Raw genomic sequence first — 23255 nt, 5'->3', positions numbered from 1 at the left:
TCAAACAGCATGTTCCTTTGATAAAAACAAAAAGCTACTGCGGATGCTGGAAATCCAAAACCCATACAGAATTACCTGGAAAAACTCAGCAGGTCTGGCAGCATCGGTGGAGAAGAAAAGAGCTGACGTTTTGGGTCCACATGACCCTTCAACAGAACTGAAGTATAGTTAGGAGAGAGGTGAAATATAAGCTGGTTTAAGGTGGGGGGCGGGGGGAGAGAGAAGTTGAGGCTGGGGTTGTTGTGGGGACAAGCAAGCAGTGATAGGAGCAGATAATCAAAAGATGTCACAGACAAAAGGATCAAAGAGGTGTTGAAGGTGGTGATATCTAAGAAAAGTGCTAATTAAGAATGGATGGCAGGATACTCAAGGTACAGCTCTAGTGGGGGTGGGGTGGAAAGACTAACAAGTTATTAGTTGTAGATTTAAAAATAATGGAAATAGGTGGGAACCCCCACCTATGGCACCTCCCCATGCCCACGCAGAAGATGCAACACCTGCCCCTTCACTTCCTCTCTCCTCACCGTCCAAGGGCCCAAACACTCCTTTCAAGTGAAGCAGCATTTCACTTGCATTTCCCCTAACTTAGTCTACTGCATTCGTTGCTCCCAATGCGGTCTCCTCTACATTGGAGAGACCAAACGCAAACTGGGCGACAGCTTTGCAGAACACCTTCGGTCTGTCTGCAAGAAAGACCCAAACCTCCCTGTCGCTTGCCATTTTAACACTCCACCCTGCTCTCTTGCTCACATGTCTGTCCTTGGCTTGCTGCATTGTTCCAGTGAAGCCCAACGCAAACTGGAGGAACAGCACCTCATCTTCCGACTAGGCACTTTACAGCCTTCCGGGCTGAATATTGAATTCAACAACTTTAGATCTTAAACTCCCCCTCCCCCCATCCCCACCCCATTTCTTCCCCCTCCCTTTTGTTTTTTTTCAATAATTTATATAGATTCTTCTTTTCCCACCTATTTCCATTTTTAAATCTACAACTAATACCTTGTTAGTCTTTCCACCCCACCCCCACTAGAGCTGTACCTTGAGTATCCTGCCATCCATTCTTAATTAGCACTTTTCTTAGATAATATCACCACCTTCAACACCTCTTTGATCCTTTTGTCTGTGACATCTTTTGATTATCTGCTCCTATCACTGCTTGCTTGTCCCCACAACCACCCCACCCTCAACTTCTCTCTCCCCTCGCCCCCCACCTTAAACCAGCTTATATTTCACCTCTCTCCTAACTATACTTCAGTTCTGTTGAAGGGTCATGTGGACCCGAAACGTCAGCTCTTCTCCACCGATGCTGCCAGACCTGCTGAGTTTTTCTAAGCATGTTCCTTTGGTTGTTTGTAATAGGCAGAGTACAGGGCATACTCAACAAGCCCACGCTAGCCAAACCCAAAACAAAACATCTACTGTTAAGATGTGATCCTGTGATTGGGCAGCATTTGCTGAACAATCCTGAGCGTGCTAATATCTACACTAACAACCAAGTCAGTATAATCAGCCGAGCTCATTATGTGGCTCATTTACACTTGCTAGAAGCGACGTACATTCATATGAAGGGACCTGTTCTCTGCAAACAATAGGAATATGTTCAAATTTTGCACCTTTTTTGAATTACGTGGGAGCTTGGGGAGTCTATAGTTCCCTGTTACTTTCTCCATGGCAATGCTTCAGCCAATCAGAATTGATTTGCCAACCAACCAGCATGCTTTTTTCCTATAGTATAAATTGTTGCGACAGTTCAAAATTTGTTATTCTTACATTTTTCCTGATGAGTTCAAGACAGCAAGCTCTACTGTACCTTGAATTCAGATTTTTTTTGAAGCTGTTTGTCAACTTTTCTGAGTTTTCTATGTTGACATGTTTATGCCTACAAGACAATAATGTGGAGATAGCTTTGAGTGGTTGGCCTAATATGATCTTTGTCTCAGTATGTATTTATTCTGTGAACCACACTCCAACCTACAGTGTTCCACAGAAAATGTACGGGTGGAGTTTAGTTTGTGATTCTGTGTTTGGAAAGGTGACTTTTTTCTGCGCACTGGTGCATGGAGCCCCTAGTGATCAAATCACATGATTTGAATGGGAATGATATCAGATTTTATTTTACTGCACATTACATGGAAATGCTGTATTTGTCAGTGTTGAACCAAAGTGCATTTAGAAAAAAAAGTTCAAAATTCTAAAGTTGCTTTTCCTGAGTATAATGTAAGTTTATTTTGTCAGTTCAATAGCAATGATACAAAATAATTTGCTTCAGAGTATCCTATTTTTAGCTAGTTGCCAGAAACCCTGGTGTACGGTTACGTTGTTTTTGCTTGTTTAGTTGTGACTATTTCCTGACTGCTTCTACATCAGCAGTGCTTTGTTGACCAATTTGCTGCTTTCCTTTTTTAAAAAAACTCGCAATTAATTTACTGCTGAAATGGTAGCCATGGTCTCGCCACCGTTGTAATTGATATCAAGCTAATTTTACATTGTGCGAGACTGAATTAATAACTCTAAAATCTGAACTGTGGAGCTCTCAGCCAGCTATATGTAAATATAAAGTTGCTTACTATTGTAGGGGTTACTGTTTTTTTTTCAGATACAGTGGACCAGCAACCTTGAAATAATTTCCACAGAAGTTCAGACTGAACTGTCATAGAATCATAAAATTATCTCAGCACCAAAAAATCCATTTGACCCATCGAGCACATGCTCTCTACAAGAGCAATCCAGTTAGACTGCAATATTACTTCCAGAACCATTGATCACTTAGTTGTTGCTAAAGCATTTTTGTGAAAAATTTTGATCAGTAAGTCCTGGATTGCAAGTGGATTCTGTGTTCTGTTCAAGTCAACACAAACTGAAAGCCCAAAGTGACCCCAAGACCTTTGTAGTGTTTAATGTAAAAAGCTATTTGTGAAGTAAACAGTTCAAAAAACATGAAAATCTTTCTGTATAGCTCTTACTCTTTGTTTATAGATCTGAATGCAGGTAACATTATTAGTGGCTGCAAAAGAGTGTTCCCAAATGTTTCAAATGTGTGTGTATATCCTTTCCCAGTTCTGCATGAGAAGCTATGAGAATAAAATAAAGTAAACACCTAAAACACACATACCTGTGTAATTAAGAAAAGTATAACTTTTGGTTGTAGGTGCTACTAGCATTTAATAAGCACAGTAAATTCCAGCATACACAGGAATTATTCTAAGTTAATTTAAAGTAATTAAATTAATAACTTCAGAAACAATGGCAGGACAGGTATTATGTTGTAGCTGTGGAATGTGAGAGCTTTTGGACACCAAGGTGATCCAGGACAAACATGTCCATAGAAAGTGTAAGCAGCTAGAGGAATTCTGGATCAGGATTGTTGATCTGGAAGCCGAACTGCAGACACTGAGCAACATAAGGGAGTGGGAGAAATACCTGGACACTTTGTTCACACCTCTTAGAATAGGGTCGTCTGTTTTGGTCAGCAATGACGGACTGGAGGATATGACCATGAATGAGGCAGGTAAAGGGACTGAGCAGGCAGTAGTGGAGGAGCCCTAGACTTTGCAATTGTCAAACAGCTTTGAGGTGCTAACAACCTGTGTGGATGAAAGTGAGGTTCTCAAAGTGGATGAGCAGGCTGGCCGTGGTACCATGGTGCAGGAAGCCTTTCAAGTGGGAAGAGCAAACAAGAATGTAACAGTAGTAGGGGATAGTAGAGTGAGGGGGCTTGACACTTCTCCGCAGCAAAGAGTGAGAGTCCAGACAGCTGTGTTGCCTGCCTGATGCCAGGGTTTGGGACATCTGCTCAGGGCTGGAGAGGAATTTGAAGTGAGAGGAGGAGGATCCAGTTGCCATGGTCCATGTAGGTACCAACGACATAGGACTGGGAAAGAGGTTCTGCATAGTCAGTATGAGGAACTAGGCACCAAATTAAGAAGCAGGATCTCAAAGATAATCTCTGGATTATTACCTGAGCTGCATGAAAATTGCTATAGGATAAATAAGATTAGAGAGATGAATGCATGGCTTAAAGACTGGCGTGGAAGAAGTGAGTTCTGATTCGTGGGGTTCTAGGAAAAGTGGGGCTGTACCATTGGGATGGTCCACACCAGAACCATGCTGGGACTGGTGTTCTTGCAAGCCATGTAACTAGGGAAGTAAAGAGGGTTTTAAACTAAATGGTGGGGGCAAGTGATCGAATGTTGGAAGATGTGGTAAATCAAAGAATAGAGACAAGGCAAAGAGAGGACAGTATTAATGTGGGAAATGATAGATGGACCATAATGGGAAGGGACAGAGTGTACAAATCTAAGAGTAAATCAGATAAGGCTAGATGTTACAAAAATAATAAAAGGACAAAACTTAAGGCTCTGTATCTGAATACACATAGCATTCGAAACAAAACAGATGAAAGTGCAAATTGAAATAAACAAGTATGATCTAATAGCCATTGCAGAGAATGGCTGCAGGGTGACCTAGATTGGGGCCTGAATATTGAAGGGCGTGTGACATTTAAGAAGGACAGGCAAAGGGGGAGGAGTGGCTCTGTTAATTAAAGATAATATTAACACAATTGAGAGGTTTGACCTAAGTTCAGGAAACCAGGTTGTAGAAACAGTTTGGGTAGAGATGAGGAACAATAAAGGCTAGAAGTCACTTGTGGGAGTGGTGTACAGGCCCCCTAGCAGCGACCACATGGTGGGATGGGGTATCAAAGAAGAAATAATGGGGAGCTTGTCAGAAGGGTACACCAATACTAAATTACTTTAAAAGAACAAAAGAAATAAACAGCCAACTTTTAATCTACATGTAGACTGAAAAAAATCAGTTGGGCAAAGGCAGCCTAGATGAGGAATTCATAGAATGTTTTTGGGATAGTTTCTTAGAACAACATGTTCTGGCACTAGCCAGAGAGCAGGCTATATTAGACCTGTTGTTCACCAATGAGATAGGATTAATAAATGACCTCAGTGAAGGTGCCCCTAGGTAGCAGTAATCATAACATTGAATTTTACATTCAGTTTGAGGGAGAAAAGAGTGGGTCTAAGACTAATATTTTAAACTGAAATAAGGCCAATTATGAGGGTGTGAAAGCAGAGCTAGTGAAAGTGAACTGGCAATTTGGGTTAAGGAATAGGTCAATAGAGATGCATTGGCATTTAAGGGAATATTTCAGAATACACAAAATAGATACATTCCAACGAGAGAAAAATTTCCAGGGGAGGATCCACAATCCCTGGTTAACTAAAAAAAGTTAAAGATAGTATAAGTATCAAAGAAAAAGCATATTAGCAAAGATGGATGGCAGGACAGATGATTAGACAGAATATCGAAAAAGGCAAAGAACGACTGAAAGATTAATAAGGAGGGGAAAATTTAGAGTATGAGAGAAAGCTAGCTAGAAATATAAAAGTTTATATAGATATTTTTAAAAAGAAAATATTTAAAGTGAGTGTTGGTCCCATTGAAAGTGAGTCTGGGGAATTAATAATGGAAAATGAGATGGAAGATGAATTGAACAGGTATTTTGCATCAGCCTTCACTATAGAGGATACTTGTAACATTCAAGAAATAGCTGTAAATCAGGAATTGGAAGAGAGGGAGGAACTGAGGAAAATTACAATCAACAGGGAAGTGGTACTTACAAATTGTTAGAACTGCAGGTTGACAAATCCCTGGGTCCTGATGGTCTTCATCCTAGGGTCTTAAAGGTGGCTTGTGAGATACTTGATGCGTTGGTTTTAATCTTCTAAAATTTTCTAGATTCGGAGAAGGATCCATTGGATTGGAAAATGGCTAATGTAACCCCTTTGTTCAAAAAGGGAGGGAGACGGAGAGCAGGAAATTATAGGCCAGTTAGCTTAACATCTGTCATAAGGAAAATGTTAGTTATTATTAGATATTACAACAGGGCACTTGAATAAATTCAAGGTGTTCAAGCAGAATCGACCTGGTTTTGTGAAAGAGAAATCATTTTTAACCAATTTATTGGCGTCCTTTGAAGAAATAATGTGCTGTGGATGAAGGGGAACCAGTGGGTGTACTGTACTTAGATTTTCAGAAGGCATTTGATAAGGTGCCACATCAAAGGTTATTGCAGAAAATAACAGCTCATGGTGTAGGGGGTAACATATTGGCATGGATAGAAGATTGGCTAGTTAACAGGACACTGAGTAGGCATAAATGGCTCATTTTCTGATTGGCAGGATGTGATGAGTGGTGTGCCGCAGGTATCAATCAGTGCTGTGGCCTCAATGCTTTACCATTAATATAAATGATTTGGATGAAGAGATCAGTGGGATGGTTGCTGAATTTGCTGATGATACAAAGATAGGTAGGAAAGTAAGTTTTGAAGAAAACATAAGGAGGCTACAGAACGGTATAAATAGGTGAGTGGGCAAAGATCTGGCAAATGGAGTTATAATGTGAGAAAATGAAATTGTTCATTTTGGCAGGACGAATACAAAAGAAGCATATTATTATCTAAATGGTGAGAGATTGCAGAGCTCTAAGATGCAGAGGGATATGGGTATCCTAGTGTAAGAGTTGCAAAAGGGTTAGTATGCAGGTACAGCAAGTAATTAGGAAAGCAAATAGTGTTATCGTATATTGCCAGGAGAGATGAATACAAAAGTAGGAAGGTTATGCTTCACTAATACAGGGCATTGGTGGGACCACATGGAGTACTGTGTACAGTATCGATTCTGCCTGAACACCTTGAATTTATTCAAGTGCCCTGTTATATCTAATAATAACTTGCTTATTTAAGGAAGGATGCAAATTGCATTGGAATCAGTTCAGAGAAGGTTTACTAGACTAGTACCTGGAATGGGCAAGTTGGCTTATGAGGAAAAGCTGGACAGATAAGTTTGTATCCTCTCTACAGTTTAGAAGAGTAAGGCAACTTGATTGAAACATAAGATCCTGAGGGGACTTGACAGGGTAGATTGGAAAGGATGTTTCCTCTTGTGGAAGAATCTAGAGCTAGGGGTCACTGTTTAAAAATGACAGAGATGAAGAAAAATATTTTCTGAGGTTCATGAGTCTTTGGAACTCTGTTCCTCAAAAGGGAGCGGAGGCAGAATCTTTGAATATTTTTAAGGCAGAGGTAGTTCTTGATGAGCAAGGGGGTGAAAGGTTATCAGTGGTAGGCGAGAATGTGGAGTTGAGGGTAAAATCAGATTAGCCATGAATTTATTGAATGGCGGAGCAGGATCGAAGGGCCAAGTGGCCTACTTCTCATTTGTATGTATGTAAGCTATCACAGCAATATCAAATAAGTTGGTTTATTTTCTAAAAATTAACAGTTAACATTATGGTCTAATTAAACAGTTTATTTCATGGCCCTGCTCCCACCCTACCTCTACAGCTCCTGTGTCCAAGCTCTCCAAGTGCTCCTATGCTTTGAAGGAAAGATCCTTCAAAACTCTTCTCTTAAACCTAATCTTCTTACTACTCATCCTGCCTTTGAAACCTTACTTAAATTTTTTTTAACTGCTTGCAGTCACTTCTCTTGTATCATGGCTCCTTAGCATCTTACAAACCCACAACTGCTGCCATCTAGATGGACAAGGGCAGAAGACACATGGGAACACCACCTGGAAGTTCCCCTCCAAGCCACTCACCATAATGCTCCCTTTTATGAACGTAGGACTTGGGAGCAGGAGTAGGCCATTGAGCCCTTTGGGCCTGCTTCACCCTTGAATAAGACGATGGCTGATCTGGTTGTGACTCAGCTCCAGCCTCTCCCTCCCCATCCCCCTGCCTCCCTGCCGCATAACCCTTGACTCCCTTGTCTATCAAAAACCTGTCTAACTCTGCCTTGAGTAAATTCAATGGCCCAGCCTCCACTGCTCTCTGGGGAAGAGAATTCCACATACCAACGACCCTTTGGGAGAAACAAATTCTCTTCATCTCCGTCTTAAACTATGTATAAGTGATGCATGGGATGCTTTTATCATTTAAAAGGTAATCCAAGAAACTCTTGCAGTGCTAATTTACAGTAATTATTCAACCAATGAAATTGGTCCGAGAACTTACATCTTGGATTTGTCCAGACACATGCCTTCTCGTTTTAATCTTGGTTTAAATCTATTCCTACAAAGTTGTACAATACTTCAGCTGAAGGCCGTGTTTTCTCTTCAAATCACTATCAAGCAGGCTTTAGTATGAAAATTTAAGTTATGGGTCATTATTTTTCGAGCATACTTATTTTTATCTTTAGTAACTACCATTAAACATTATCCAGACTACTATATTTCATAACTTAGTGTGCTGTCTTTACTGTTCATTTTAAAATATTTTTCTGAAATTTTAATTACCATTAGTCACAGTTCCTTTTCTATCCTTTGTCCAAGTCACTGAAAATGATGACACATTTCTGTAGCTTTAGCTGTAGTGCAGTCACATGAATCATGTGATAGCAGACATGATTTGTGCAATCAACTTTGCTAGCATTTTGTTTAACTGACCTCAACAAGCTAACGCAGCACAGTTCAGTTGAGCATTAGTGACGCTAGAGTTTTTCCACTTCTACTGTATATAATGGACTTTAGTACTAATTCCATAATTTCAGCGAGCTACAAATAGTGACTACTGGGCTCTGAGTGTAACTGTATAGCCTGCAATAAAAATATTTAGTCCTGAATTTCTTGGTTTCTGATTTAACTTATAGAACATTACTAAGCTATTGGGTCTGTTTACTTTCTTATTTTTTTCCATGATGATCATGAGATCTGTGGGAAGGGTTTTTAAAGCCTCATAGTTTTCCCCAATGTAAACTATGTAAAGAACAACAAAATGGCAATTGTCAATTAAAGTTGTTTACTTGTAAAGCTTCTGATCTGCCATATGTTGGTGGAGGCAGGCTATAATATCGCTTTTGTCAGGAACCATTATTTACTGTCTCTGATTTGTCACACTGTCGAACATTCAATTTTGGATGTGCAGAAACTTCCTCCAACATGAATAGTCAGAAAACTAAAGCCATTGTCTTTGCTCCACACCGCAAACTCTGTATCCTGGCCACCATTTCCATCGCTGGGAATTGTCTGAAGCTGCTTCAGATGTGTGCAACCTTGATGCTGTTTGACCCCCTAGATGAGCTTCTGACCACACATCCACTTCATCACCAAGACCGCTTGCTTCCATCTCTGCAGCATTGTCTGATTCTGATTCTGCCTCAGCTCACCTGCTAAAACGCTCATCCGTGTCATTGTTATCTCTAGACTTACTATTCCAATCCTTTCTTGGCCAGCCTTCCATCTTCCACCCTTTGTACGCTTGTTCTCATCAAAAACTCTGCTGCTTGTATCTCGATTCACTCCAAGTTTCGTTGATGCATCACCCTTATACTTGCTGTTCTTCGCTGGTTTCTGGTCCGACACTCCCTCAGTTTCAAAATCCTCATCCTTGTTTTCAAATCCCTCCATGGTCTTGTCTGGCCCTAATTGTAAACTCTTCCAGCCCTGCAAGCCTTCAAGCTCTCTACTTTCCTCCAATTCTAGTCTCTTGTGCACCCCGCATTTTAAGCGCCCCAGAATTGGCAACCGTTCACTTTCAGCTAGCTGCATTGGTGCTAATCTCTGCAATTCCCTCCCTAAATCATTCTGCCACTGTACTTCTCTGCTGGTCTACACTGCTTTCCTTTGAAATCTGCCTCTTTGACCAAGTTTTTGATCATCTGTTCTGACACTTCCTCCTGTGATTTAGTGTCAAAAAAATTTCCATTGATAGTCCCTCTTGTTAAGCCCTTTGGAATGTTTTGCTTTAGTGAAGATGTTATATAAATACAAATTGTTGTTATGCTTTCAGAGTTTTGGCAGAGAATGTTTGCACATATGTACATTTTTTTTTTAGATTTGCAAGTTAATTGACTAGTTACCATTTCTCCCTCTGTATGGTACATAGGTTGGAAATGAGGAGAGTGTCAGCCAAGAGAACATGGTTCAGAATTAACTTTTTGGCTTGTGCTGGATAAGTTTGACATTCTAATGAATAGATACCAATATTTTTTTTCAGTTTAAGTAACAATTTCAAATCAATCTGTTGTTAGCATCTCGACATGCTAACAATTTATAGGTGTTCATGAGTAACTAGCTGAAGATGACATTCAAGCCAATGGTGTCATTTACTGCCAGGGAAATATAGAAAATGGCGTTGAGTTTGCCATTTCATCTTTTAAGCTTTTTGTTTGAGAGATTCAGGAGTTATTGCCTAGTAAAGCCGTCTTACATTTTCAAAATGAACTGTTATTGTGTGGATCATATAATAAAAGCTTGCCAGACTTCTATTTAATGACTGGAAGGATGATTCTAGTGAATAGCACAGTGACCTGGAGCTAAGGTAGAAAGGTGACGTTTGGGGCAAAAACTACTGCTGCTTTAACCTACAGTAGCTACTGGCTTTCACTACCCTCAAAATATCTGTGAGAAACCAGCAGGCATAATTAGATCATTAAATGTCATCTAAAAGCCATGTCACATAAGACTGCAAACCTGACAGTTATCGATTTGTTGAATGCTGTTTCTCGGTCACTTGATTGTTGATATTCCAACTGTCTCCTTGTGCCATTTGGGCTGTCAGACTATGCTGACACCTCCGATACGTTTACACTGGGGACAGCCTGTGTGGTATAGATACAGCCACAGTACTGTTCGGGAGTGCCAGGATTTTGACCCAGCGGCAATGGCAATAAAGTTCCAAGTCAGTATAGTGTGTGAATTGAAGGTGAACTTGCAGGTGTTGGTGCCTTTGTTCGCCTGCTGCCTTTGTTCTTCTAGGCAGCTGAAGCTGTGGGTTTGAAGTCTTGTCCTGTTGCTGAAGTGCATCTTATAGAACAAGGGATGCCTAACTGCTATCCTTGTTGAATCACTCAACTTGGACACCAGCTGGAAATTAAAATGTCAAAGTCTTATGGCTTGCTCCACGCCAGGATCTAGGTACCCATCAGAAGTTTATTTGTCCAGTCTGCTGCCATTTGTGTAACTATTTATTTGGCACAGTATATTTTGCATTGCATTCAGAAGTTTGTTTTCAGTCTTTACTGCTAAAAATGAAACAACAAAACATTTTTGTGACCTATTTGAATCTCTTATTCAGTTTTCAGGAAACACGTGAAGAGCTGGAAGAGTTCCAAGAGGGAAGCAGGGAGCTTGAAGCTGAATTGGAAGCACAGTTGGAGCAGGCAGAACACAGAAATAGAGATTTAGTATCTGACAACCAAAGACTAAAGCTGGATTTGGAGTTATTAAAGGTAAGATTACTGAAAAGCGGATTTTTTTTTTCAACAGTTTAAGCCGGCATCTACATTAACACTCGTACAAACGTTTAAAATGAAGCTAGGTTGTAATGTTTGAGCATTCCACACAGCGATTCTAAAACATGAACAAATAGTTTTTCAAGTCTGCTTTTGAGAACAGGAGTACCACCAATGATATAAGAACCAAGTGTCCCCAGTCAGTGTTGTTCAAAACATTGTACTTGGTCTCCCCGTGGCACTTTTTTTGTTGTTGAGTATGATGCACAAATTTACTTTCCTGTTTTTCAGCCTTTCCTTTTATTGTTTTCTGTACTTGACACCACCAGTTGCACTGATTCTCTCCTCGCCAAAAGATATCTTTTTGAGGAATTTCTTTTCAACTTTTGTCGATCACTTGTTCTCCTGCTGTGTTATATGATTCTACCAGGCTTTAGATAAATGTATGGCAGTGGATGCTGGTATTTGAGCTGTGATTGTTCTCCGTGTTTTGCACAGTCATGCTGCTTGCTTGACCACACCCATTATTGGATAGCACTCCCCACTCCATACCCAGTATAACCCTTTGTGGAAAAACTTGGCCCTGTGGAAAACTTGGTCCTGTTGAAGCTGCTGAGTCAGCAAAACCGACTGCGGGGCCATGCTAGTGACAGTTCACCCAACGTTGGAGGTGATAAAAGAACTGCACCACAGATAATCGAATTGAAAAAAGGAAAGAGCAACTTGTTCCATGTGTATGAAAGCTGATGGCCCAGAAACATTCCCCACTCGCCACATTTTGCACTATTCTTGTCCAACCTGTTTGTGGACTCTGTTTTGAATTGCCTGCCAGGAGGTACACCAGGGTGAGAGTAGAGTCCCTCCTTACAGACAGTTACCTAAGTTCCACTTTACATCTCTCCCTCTTGATATGGGCAGTCTAGGAAGTTTTCCTGTGAAATCTTGGATGCAAACTGAGACCTTGCAAGCTTCAGGATTATATTCCAGATACAGAAAATAAAATCAAAATTGATATTTTGAAAAGTGTAGTTTGGTGATTTAAATTCATTGTGTTAAAATGTGCAAATAGATTGAATGCACCCCTTCTAATGAAATGTTTTGTACTTAAAGTTGTTCATGTAGGTATGCAGTCTCGTAAAGCAACTTCATGTGTTCTACTAAGTGGACAAAGAGTAGTTTTCTGCAACATATTTTCTAATAACTACCTGAAGCCACATTTCAAATCTTTGAGCTAAATTTGGAATGTAATATGATAGGTCAAAAATATTAAGGAATCTCATTTCACGCTGGGTTAGATTTTCCAGGGCAGAATGGGCAATGCTGATGAAGAACTGTTCATTGTCACTGACTCTCTGAAACTGACTACCCCAAAGCTGGCAATCATTGAAATTAGGGAAAATTTCAACTTTCCTGCCCCCATGTTGCTGTTTAAAAACCCTATTTAAAAAGTTGTATCTTCTTCAAACAGGTGCAACTGTTTTCAACAACAATGATTAATAAAATTTGATGAACCGGTGCTAAAAAAAATTATAATCGCAGAGTACTGTTGTTAAATGATTAATTAGTAGATTTTTGAAGTTAATTCTTTTCAATTTTTAAAAAATGTTTTTCAGAATATTTTGACTTCTACCTTCACCCCGTCTGCATGTCCTAATCTTTTAATTTGTTCTAAGTAAAGGGAAAAAAAAATTAAATTATTTTATTTCACTGCTCTTTGTTTCCTGTTTGGGTGTCTCTGAAAGTTCTTAAATGTGATTGGCTGCTTGGACAGCCTGATGACATCACTGCAGCTCCACAGTCGGAATTCCCTAGTAAAGAAAGCTGCAATCAGTTACTGTCCCGCCGTATGGTCCTAGAGGTGACATGCTTGCCAGAGGGATCTTTTGACCTCTTGACAAAACTTACCCTGTGGTCAGCGGTGCGTGTTCTTACTTCCTGCTGACTGCAAAATTTCCCCCACTGTGAATGGTTCAATTTTATACTGCATTAAATGCTGTGAAACAATTACTGTCAACGGTTATAAAACTCTGTTGTCCTGTTTTATTCAGCAAATGTAATTGGAATCATAGAATGATGCAACACAAAAGGAGGCCATTCAGTACCTCATGCTTGTGCTGGCCCTTTCTAGAGCTGTCCGATTAATCCCACTGCCCTGCCTGCTAAGCTTGCAAATGTTTTTTCCCCTTCAACTATTTGTCAATTCACTTTTGAATGATACTCTTGAATCTCCTTCCATCATTCAGGTAGCGTATTCCAGATCACAACAGCTCAATATAAACAAAAAATAAGGTTTTTTTGAAAACTGTCGGCATTCCTTAGGGACAGTTTGCTCCAAGACAGCCTGGTCCACTCATCCATCACCCCCAACACCTCACCCCCCACCCACCTCCCCCACCCCCCCCACCCCACGGCACCTTCCCATGCAACTGCAGAAGGTGCAACACCTGCCCCTTTACCTCCTCACCATCCAAGGGCCCAAACACTCCATTCAGTGCTTCACTTGCACCTCCTTCAATTTAGTCTACTGCATTCGCTGCTGCCAATGTGGTCTCCTTCACATTGGAGTGACCAAACGCAGACTGGGCGACCGCTTTGCGGAACACCTTCGGTCTGTCCGCAAGCATGACTCAGACCTCCCTGTCGCTTGCCATTTCAACACTCCACCCTGCTCTCATACCCACATGTCCGCCCTTGGCCTGCTGCATTGTTCCAGTGAAGCTCAACCCAAACTGGAGGAACAGCAGCTCATCTTCCGACTAGGTACTTTACAGCCTTCTGGACTTAATATTGAATTCAACAACTTCAGACCGTGAACACTCTCCTCCATCCCCACCCCCTTTTTTTATCCCTTTTTTCAATATTCATTTTTATTTTTTTATCCATTTATTTTTATTTTTTATTTATTTTCATTTTTATTCATTGTTTTATCCCCACCTTTATCCTACCTTTATCCTATTTTCGATCTTTTTTCCCACCCCACCCCCACTAGGGCCACCTGTCACTTCATGTTGTTCTTTCCAGAGTGCTTAACCCTGTCCTGCTATTATCACATTCTGCTTTCTGACCTTAATACACCTCCTTTAGCCTGTACCACTACCATTAATACCCCCTTTGTCCTTTTGTTCATGACATCTTTATCAATCTCTCCTTTGCCTCCACTTATCACTGACCTTCTGTCCAGCTTCACCTGCTCCAGCCCCCCCTAAACATTATAAATTTCATCACAGTTTTACTTCTCTTTAGCTCTGAAGAAGAGTCATACGGACTCAAAACATTAACTCTGTCTTTCTCTCCACAGATGTTGTTAGACGTGCTGAGTTTTTCCAGCATTTTCTGTTTTTGTTTCAGATTTCCAGCATCTGCAGTATTTTGCTTTTTAAAAAAAAAGTTTCCTCGTGTGATAGTAACATATGAATTAGGCCATTCGGCCCCTCGAGCCTGCTCTGCCATTCGATAAGATCGTGGCTGATCTGATTGTAGCTTCAGCTCCAAACTCTGCCTGCCCCTGATGTCACCTCCAGTCATCTTAAATCTGTCCTCTGGTTACTGTTAAGAAATAGAGGTAGTTTAAGTAAGTTGTATTTGTGGGTGTTAGGAATAAGCTATAGCTTTGAGCTTATGTTTTAGCTTTAGGTTTAATGTATATTTTTCTATTTGTGGGTTAAAAAGGTGAAGCCTGGGTTCTAGTTTCATTTTCAATTGGAGACAGCAGGTTTAAGGCTTTGTTTGTGTTCCTGCGTTTTAATAAGATTTTTGCGACTCTTGAAGAGAAGGTAAAACAAGGTTGGAAAAAGCAAAGTACTGCGGATTCTGGAAATCTGAAATAGAACAGAAAATGCTGAGAAAACTCAGGTCTGGCAGCATCTGTGGAGAGAGAAACAGAGTTAACGTTTCGAGCCCGTATGACTCTCCTTCAGAGCTAAAGAGAAGTAGAAATGTGATGAAATTTATACTGTTTAAGAGTGGGTGGAGCAGGTGGAACAGAATAGAAGATCAGGGATAGGTGACAGCTGGAGCAAGGCAGAAGGTCGGGAGCGGCGAAACAAGGTAGATGGGTGGGGGGGCAGTGGAGCGAGGCAGAAGGTCGGGGGTAGCTGTCACTCACCCCTGACCTTCTATCTTGCTCCACCTCTCTTAAAAAGTATAAAACCCATCACATCATCATACGGACTCGACGTTAACTCTTTCTCTCTCTATGCTGTCAGACCTGCTGAGTTTTTCCAGAATTTTCTGTCTTCATACAAGATAGAAAAAAAAACTGTGCTGTTGCCTAGCAACAGGAGGCCCCACAGAGACAGATAAGTAGTTCCAGTTCAGTTTGAGTACATTGTCACTGTGCTCCAAGATTGAAAGGAGTTGCCAACAGAAGCAGCATAAGAGAGGGACAGATAGCAAGTCTCAAAGTAAAGTTGGAAGCAGTGGCCATCGGAAGCAGGTCAGGAGAGTGAACTGCAAGGAGCAGGTTCCAAAAGAAAGGAAAGTTCCCAAAACCAGGGAGTGGAACAGGAAAGGTCCCAAGAGGACAGTTAAGTCTAAGGACAGGACAAGAATCTGGAAAAGGTCCTTTAAGTGAAGTTTAAGAGTGAGGAGCAGAGAAAGGCTCCAAGCTTAAAGGATGAAAGCTGCAAGATGCAGATTTAAAACAACATAGGCTTTGGAGAAGCCAGAAGATCCCAGGGGACAGCTGAAGGTCTGTAATTCTTTACAATGGGCATGTGAAGCAGTGATGTTCTGTTGGCACAGCTGAGTCAGTGAGAGAGAGTGCATGGAAGAAAACTTGAATGCACGTGGTGATCCAGGGGAGAGGAACATCGGAAGGAGAGTTCGAAATGCTGGGGGTTGGCCCTGGCAGAAGGCGCTGAGAAAGTCAGTTTGGGAGAAGGTTCCAAAGGGATTCTTGGAGAGTGGAGATTGGAAACACTCATGTGAAGGATGGAGTTCAGTGAGACCAGTTGGCTTGCAGGAATTAATGTTTTGAATTTGAAATCACATGGTTTAGGACCTTGTTGATTATTTCATTGTGAATATTCTTCAATTAACACAGCACAGACAGGACTTAATTTAAATTGTTTTGCACAGAAGAGATGCCAGGAGATAAAGCAACATTCTTGTGGAAATCACACATCGTGCAATCAAAAATTGGGGTCCAGATTTTTAAAATGCAAAACTCCGATTCAATCAAATCTTGATTTACTTTTTTTGCTATTTACTTTCAGGAAAAACTTGAACAACAGTACGCACAGAGTTATAAACAGATATCTATGCTAGAAGATGACTTGGGTCAGACGAGAGGTATCAAAGATCAACTGCATAAATATGTGAGAGAATTGGAGCAGGCAAATGATGATTTAGAAAGAGCCAAAAGGTAAGAATTTAGTTTTGTATGGCATCATTTTACACACACAACTTTTTTTTTAGTTTAGCTCATTTGGTTATGGTACTACTGAAACCCCATGGAAGTCCAATAATACACTTAAGTCTATGATCCTGGATCTGAACCAGGGGAACCTTTTTTGAGGATTAGAGGAGCATCGTTGTGTTACATTCTAGAAATGATACCAAACATTGCCTTTTACTTTGTTACATGAAAAGATATTTGACCAGAAATTGCTGCATGTTGCAGAGAGTGATGTTGATTGGATTTTTTTCTGTGTCATTCACATCGCATGCAAATTACAGGCTCAATTATTCCAATGCTTTCTTAGCCTTCCAACTTCCACACTTCATAAATTTTTGGTTCATCCAAAACTCTGCTGCCTGTATCCTAACCCACACCACGTCAAACTCATATCATTGCTCTGTTCACCAGCAGCTTGATTTCAAAATTCTCATCCTTGTACTCAAAGCCCTCTGTGACTTAACTCCTCTCTATCTCTTTAATCTCATCCAGCCTTATGACCTGCAAAAGCTGCACTCTTTTAACTCAGGCCTTGTGCAATTCCCCACACTCTTTTCACCATCGTTTGGGATCATGTCTTGGCTACCTCAGCCCTAAACTCTGGAATTCTCTTCCCAAACATCTCCTTCTACTTCATCTCCCAGCTCCTTTAAAAGCTGCTTCTTTAACCAAGCCTTTAGCACCTGTCCTACTATCTCTCCATTGGCTTGGTGACATTTTTGTCCTATTGTGCTCCTGTTCAGTGCCTTGGAACAATTTCCTACATTTAAAGTTGCCATTTCAATGAAATCTGTGTTAAACTAAACTTCCCTTTTGTTAAAACCATTTGAAAATTGAATTATTAACATTAGCTACAGTTTGATCACTTGTATATTCAAGCAAAATTGACTAAATTAAAAATAGTGCTCAAAATGGTTAGTTTTATAATTACGTATTTGTTAAATACAAGGTTAATGTGGCCCAAAAGATGTTTTTAATTTTAAGCCACACACAAGAGATTTTGTTTCTTCTAGTAACTTCTGCCTTCCATTTGCTATTAATAATGTTGAGCAGTGAAGTACTTTTTCTTTTAAAGGAAACAATCTTGTCATTGTATCACAGCCTGGTATTAGTGCCAGAAGTATTCATAAGTCTTTTTTTAATACATATTTAGGGCTACCATAGTATCACTAGAAGACTTTGAACAGCGGCTGAATCAAGCAATTGAAAGAAATGCATTTTTAGAAAGTGAACTCGATGAGAAGGAATCGCTTCTTGTTTCTGTTCAGAGGTTAAAAGATGAAGCCCGAGGTACGTTTAATTTAGGAGTTTCTTTTTTTTTTTAAGGACAGCATTTTCGTAGTGCAAATTGAATGCGTACAAACTTTAAATGGTGGAACTGATAAACTCATGGCCGGGTAACCTTTCCGATTATTGCTGTTCTTGCAAAGGGGTGAGGTTAAGTGCATTATATGAATTACATTGCTGTTCCAATGTTGCAGTTTTTGTACTTGTTCATGCCACCATTGCAAGAGTTGCTTTTTTGTCACAAATGGCCTACATTACAACAGCGATTACACTTAAGTGTTTCATTGGCTGTAAGGCACTTCCAGGCATCTGGTGGCGATGAAAAGCTCCTTACAAATGCAAGCCTTTTTTTCCTTATATTAAATGAAAAATCAGTATGCTGAATTAGTGATTTCAGGAATAATTCTACATAATTACTGCTATCAATAATGTGATGAGGTGCAGTATAAAAGCAAATGTACCTGTGTTTCCTGTTGTCTGCTCCCTGGCTGCTGCATTGTTCCTGTGTTCCTCGCCAACACAGTTACAGTACCCATATTAAAATCAAATTTCTCACTCTAGGAGCTGGAGGGACTTAGAGTAAATATGATGTCAGTGCACGTGCTGGCTGTATTATGCCCTGACATTGCTAAGCACCAACACATTGAGTCAGTGGGAAGTCAAGAATCAAAGATATTGTTGAAGAGTCCAGAAAAGATAGGTTAGTGGGTCCAAGCCAGAAGCAAATAAATGTGCCCCCCACCCCCGCCGTCCCCCCCCGGATGCTCTGCATTACTATCCTTAGCAATAGTGCATGTAAGACACCACTACCTACACTCAATCCCTGAACAGTAACCTATATTATGTTATTTGGGAATATTTAGACAGTACAGCGTTTTGTGATTCAAGGTCTCATTATGTTCGGGCCAGCTGGGGGTTTCATTGTCAGTAGTGCAAATGAGTTGATTATTGTGTTGTTGTAGCCTTATGGTAACAGCCTTATAAGCATTGTACTTGGCTATTAAATTGATGATATAAAATTTAAAATTGTAACCTTTACTCTGCAGCACAACACTGAATTCTTGTTCAGTCACAATCTTGTGAATATTTTTGCAGATTTGCGCCAAGAGTTAGCGGTAAGGGAAAGGCAGGAAGTAACAAGAAAATCTGCCCCTAGTTCACCAACGCTGGAGTGTGAGAAGATGGATACAGCTGTTCAAGCATCCCTTTCTCTACCAGCTACACCTGTAGGACGAACTGCAGGCAATGGGTTTGCCTCACCCAAAGGTGTGTAGTATAAGTTTTTCAAGCATTGCCAGAACATTGATTCCAAGTTTGTGCATGCCCATATAAAAATATGGACAGCTTCTATGGTTACAGTAAGCTGGTGGATCAACTAAGATGGCTGCCACCTTGATTTCAGTCAGATTTTGAAAAAATCCACATTTTTCAGTCAACCATCAATTTCATGCAGAATTTGAACCCCTTCCAAGTTTGACTGTTGAAGCCAGGTGGCTGTGTTAAAGAACGTGTGCATTAACAAGATGTTAAATAATTTGGCAGGATTCCACAAACCAAGCACTAGTGCTTTCATTTCGTTTTAATCTTGAGGCTGCCATTGTGCACACAAGTATATAAATGCAGTGAGGATCCTGTGTGTACAGCCATGCTCCATGTTATTCAAAATTTAAGAAACCAGAGTGCTCATTGTGTGCATCTTACTTCACTTGCCCAAACACATTTTAATCCATCTGACATTGATAGGGATTGAACTAACGTTGATATATAATGGAGCAGTTTCACAGGCACAGCACTAATGCTTAAGTGAGTTTTGGCACCAAATTTTAAATTGATCTCTTGGATTTGGCAATGTTAAAGTACAAATTTAGTGCCTTAAATGTGCTCAAGTGTCAACACATTCAGTGCAAATCTATAGTGTTAACATAATGAGAGCCCAAAATGTGCACTTGGAGTTTAGTAATCAGAAGCATGAAAGAGTAGTGGTGGTTAGATAAACATTTAATATTTACTCAAGTGATTAAAATTGCGTTGAGAAAACAGTGCAACCGAGTGGAAACTCTTGACCTCATCGCTATTTTCGATAACGCTTTGACGTGTTCTGTTAAATAGAAAAACATCGAATAATTTGGAAAACCGAGCAATAGAGGGTTTGGTACCTAGGATTTTTTTTCTCCAGTACAAATTGAGGATCTGGGAGATGTGAAACTGAGGCCCCTCACCATCACTATCACCCCTGGTGGGAACGTGTGCTTAATGTGCCAAGTTTCTCCAATATACATATGGGCATAACCTGTACTAGAATATATAACATTTTAATAGATTGTATAACACACCCTCCCTCTAAAGTAAAATGATATGAAAGCAAAACAGTTATAAAATACCATAGTAGGATAATCACATTGAAATGAAGCTTAAAGATCCAAAGCTGAATAATGTGTAGAAATGAGCTCACCAAGAATCATAATTGTAGATACCTCCTATTTCTGTTTTGGTACGTTACTTGGCTGGGTCTAAGATGAACAAACGAAAATGAGTAGAGGTTTTAAGATTTGGATGAACCGCAGACTAAATTAGTGGAAAGAGGCAACTGGGTTCTCTGAAAAGCAAAGAATAAAAAAGGAGTAGCAGGCTGACTTCAGTATGTACAGGGGAAAAATTTCCAATGAAGTGCATCTTAAATGAGTAGCCTTTTGCTCTGTTTCACTCTGGAACTAAATAAGAGAAAGAAGGAAGAAAGCATTTGATCTGTTTAAAGTGCCTGTCAGCACTGACCAGAATACTGGCTGAAGGAAAGCCTTCCATGGCAACCAGGATTCGAACCTTGTGTCCAAATGATCATTTTAAATAGACCATATGGTGCATATATTTTCATTTCAACATCCAAACATCTTGTACTGACGCACTTTAATTTTCTGTGATATACATAGAAACTAGGAGCAGGAGTAGGCCATTCGGCCCTTCGAGCCTGCTCCGCCATTCATTATGATCATGGCTGATCATCCAACTCAATCACTTTCTCCCCATACCCTTAGATCCCTTTCGCCCCAAGAGCTATATCTATCATCTTCTTGAAAACGTACAATGTTTTGGTCTCAACTACTTACTGTGATAACAAATTCCACAGGCTCACCACTCTTTGGGTGAAGAAATTTCTCCTCATCTCAATCCTAAATGGTCTACCCCATATCCTCAGTCTGTGACCCCTGGTTCTGGACTCCCCACCATTGGGAACATCCTTCCTGCATCTACCCTGTCTAGTCCTGTTAGAATTTTATAGGTTTCTGTGAGATCCCCCCTCATTCTTCTGAATTCCAGCAAATATAATCCTAATCGACTCAATCTCTCCTCATATGTCAGTCCCACCATCCCAGGAATCAGTTGGGTAAACCTCCGCTGCACTCCCTCTATAGCAAGTGCATCCTTCCTCAGATAAGGAGACCAAAATTGCACACACTATTCCAGGTGTGGTCTCAGCAAGACCTTGTACAATTGCAGCAAGACATCCCTGTTCCTGTACTTGAATCCTCTGGCTATGAAGGTCAACATACCATTTGCCTTCTTTACCGTCTGCTGCACCTGCATGCTTACCTTCAGCGACTGGTGTACAAGGACACCCAGTTGCACATTTCCCTCTCTCAATTTATAGCCATTCAGATAATAATCTGCCTTCCTGTTTTTGCTACCAAAATGGATAACCTCACATTTATCCACATTATACTGCATCTGCCATGCATTTGCCCACTCACTCAGCTTGTCCAAATCACACTGAAGCATCTCTGCATCCCCCTCACAGCTCACCCTCCCATCCAGCTTTGTGTCATCTGCAAATTTGGAGATATTACATTTAATTCCCTCATCTAAATCATTAATATATATTGTGAATAACTGTGGTTCCAGCACTGATCCCTGTGATACCCCACTAGTCACTGCCTGCCATTCGGAAAAAGACCCGTTTATTCCTACTCTTTGTTTCCTGTCTGCCAACCAGTTTTCTATCCCTCTCAATACACTACCCCCAATCCCATGCGCTTTAATTTTACACGCCAATCTCTTTCGACTTTGTTGAAAGCCTTCTGAAAGTCCAAATAAACCACATCCACTGGCTCCCCCTCTACGAGTTACATCCTCGAAAAATTCCAGTAGATTTGTCAAGCATAATTTCCTTTTCATAAATCCATGCTGACTCTGTCCGATTCTGCCACTGTTTTCCAAGTGCTCAGCTATTAAATCTTTTATAATGGACTCTAGAATTTTCCCCACTACCGACGTAGAGGGTATGGACACACAACAATCCATTTCAAAAAGGCTTGATCCTGATTGAACACTGGGCTTGAGTCATAACTGGAATTAGGGTCAGGACCATCTCCCATAAGAATAGATATGTCACTGTAGTCATATAAAGTCTGAGTATTTTCATGTGGATTTTACTTCCTCATTGCCTTGCTTTTGAAAATTGACATGGTAAAATACCCTTCCTTGGAGTGTATTAATGCAATATTTGGAATGGGCGCTAAGAGTGTCCAAAATGGCATCTGCGGCACATGCACGCACCTTTTGGGGAAGTCACGCTGGGTGCCACATTGGTGAAGTCAAAGCTGATTTAATGGCAGTGGTGCCATTTTGAAGCTCAACTCAACAATACCCTCTTTTCACGTGTGATGAGAGAACCAACACGAGGGTAAACCCATTTGATTTAGTTCCCTACGGATATAGGACATCTCTCCTCCTTTGCACCTCCTCCACCAAGGGAAACGCTGTGTCTGAAAAACTTGGAGACCACCGTCTCTCATATTATGCCATACGTCTGTGTTTCCTAGGTCGGACTCAGCTCCCATATTAGGATCAATGCCAGCTCCAGCCTTAATGCCCTATAAGAGGTGCAGGCTACCTTTTAGCAATAGTGTCGAGCTTTAAATGATGCCAGCAACTCATATTTGCCCCATGCTCTAGTGACCATCCAGTCAATAGCATGATTGGCACTGACTGGTAGATGAAATCATTTGACACAGCAGGCAACTTGAAGCTCACATGGTTTCTGCATTGCAGTCAACAAGTGCAGGTTAATCACGTATTGCAATCACGTGCACAGCTTCAGGGGCTATCAAATTTAGTCATTTGTGTGCGCACACATGCAGGTGTGTATTTGTATGTGACCGTATATGCATGTGAAAACTGTAAAGCTTTTTGTTTTTCAGCTATACCAAATGGCTATGGCACTACTCCATTAACTCCATCAGCAAGAATATCTGCACTAAATATTGTTGGTGATCTTTTAAGAAAAGTAGGGGTAAGTTATTTTATTAACATCCCTTTTAATATTGGAAT

The 23255-nt window shown here is 40.6% G+C and overlaps 1 protein-coding gene across 3 annotated transcripts in view; it reads left to right on the top strand.

The window, feature by feature from the left end:
- LOC144699603 (nuclear distribution protein nudE-like 1) overlaps positions 1 to 23255 on the top strand; it is a 57543-nt gene that overhangs the window by 22484 nt on the left and 11804 nt on the right. For all 3 annotated transcript variants that reach the window (XM_078570657.1, XM_078570659.1, XM_078570660.1), the window contains exons 3-7: positions 11089 to 11242; positions 16462 to 16610; positions 17797 to 17933; positions 19026 to 19196; positions 23126 to 23217. In XM_078570657.1, the coding sequence (XP_078426783.1) occupies positions 11089 to 11242; positions 16462 to 16610; positions 17797 to 17933; positions 19026 to 19196; positions 23126 to 23217 (703 nt within the window). The remainder of the gene's footprint in view (positions 1 to 11088; positions 11243 to 16461; positions 16611 to 17796; positions 17934 to 19025; positions 19197 to 23125; positions 23218 to 23255) is intronic.

Source organism: Cetorhinus maximus, chromosome 24 (genome assembly GCF_964194155.1).
Source record: "Cetorhinus maximus chromosome 24, sCetMax3.hap1.1, whole genome shotgun sequence".
Classification (NCBI taxonomy): domain Eukaryota; kingdom Metazoa; phylum Chordata; class Chondrichthyes; order Lamniformes; family Cetorhinidae; genus Cetorhinus; species Cetorhinus maximus.
Note: the sequence above shows the minus strand (reverse complement) of the source record. Positions and strands in the feature narration are given on the sequence as shown.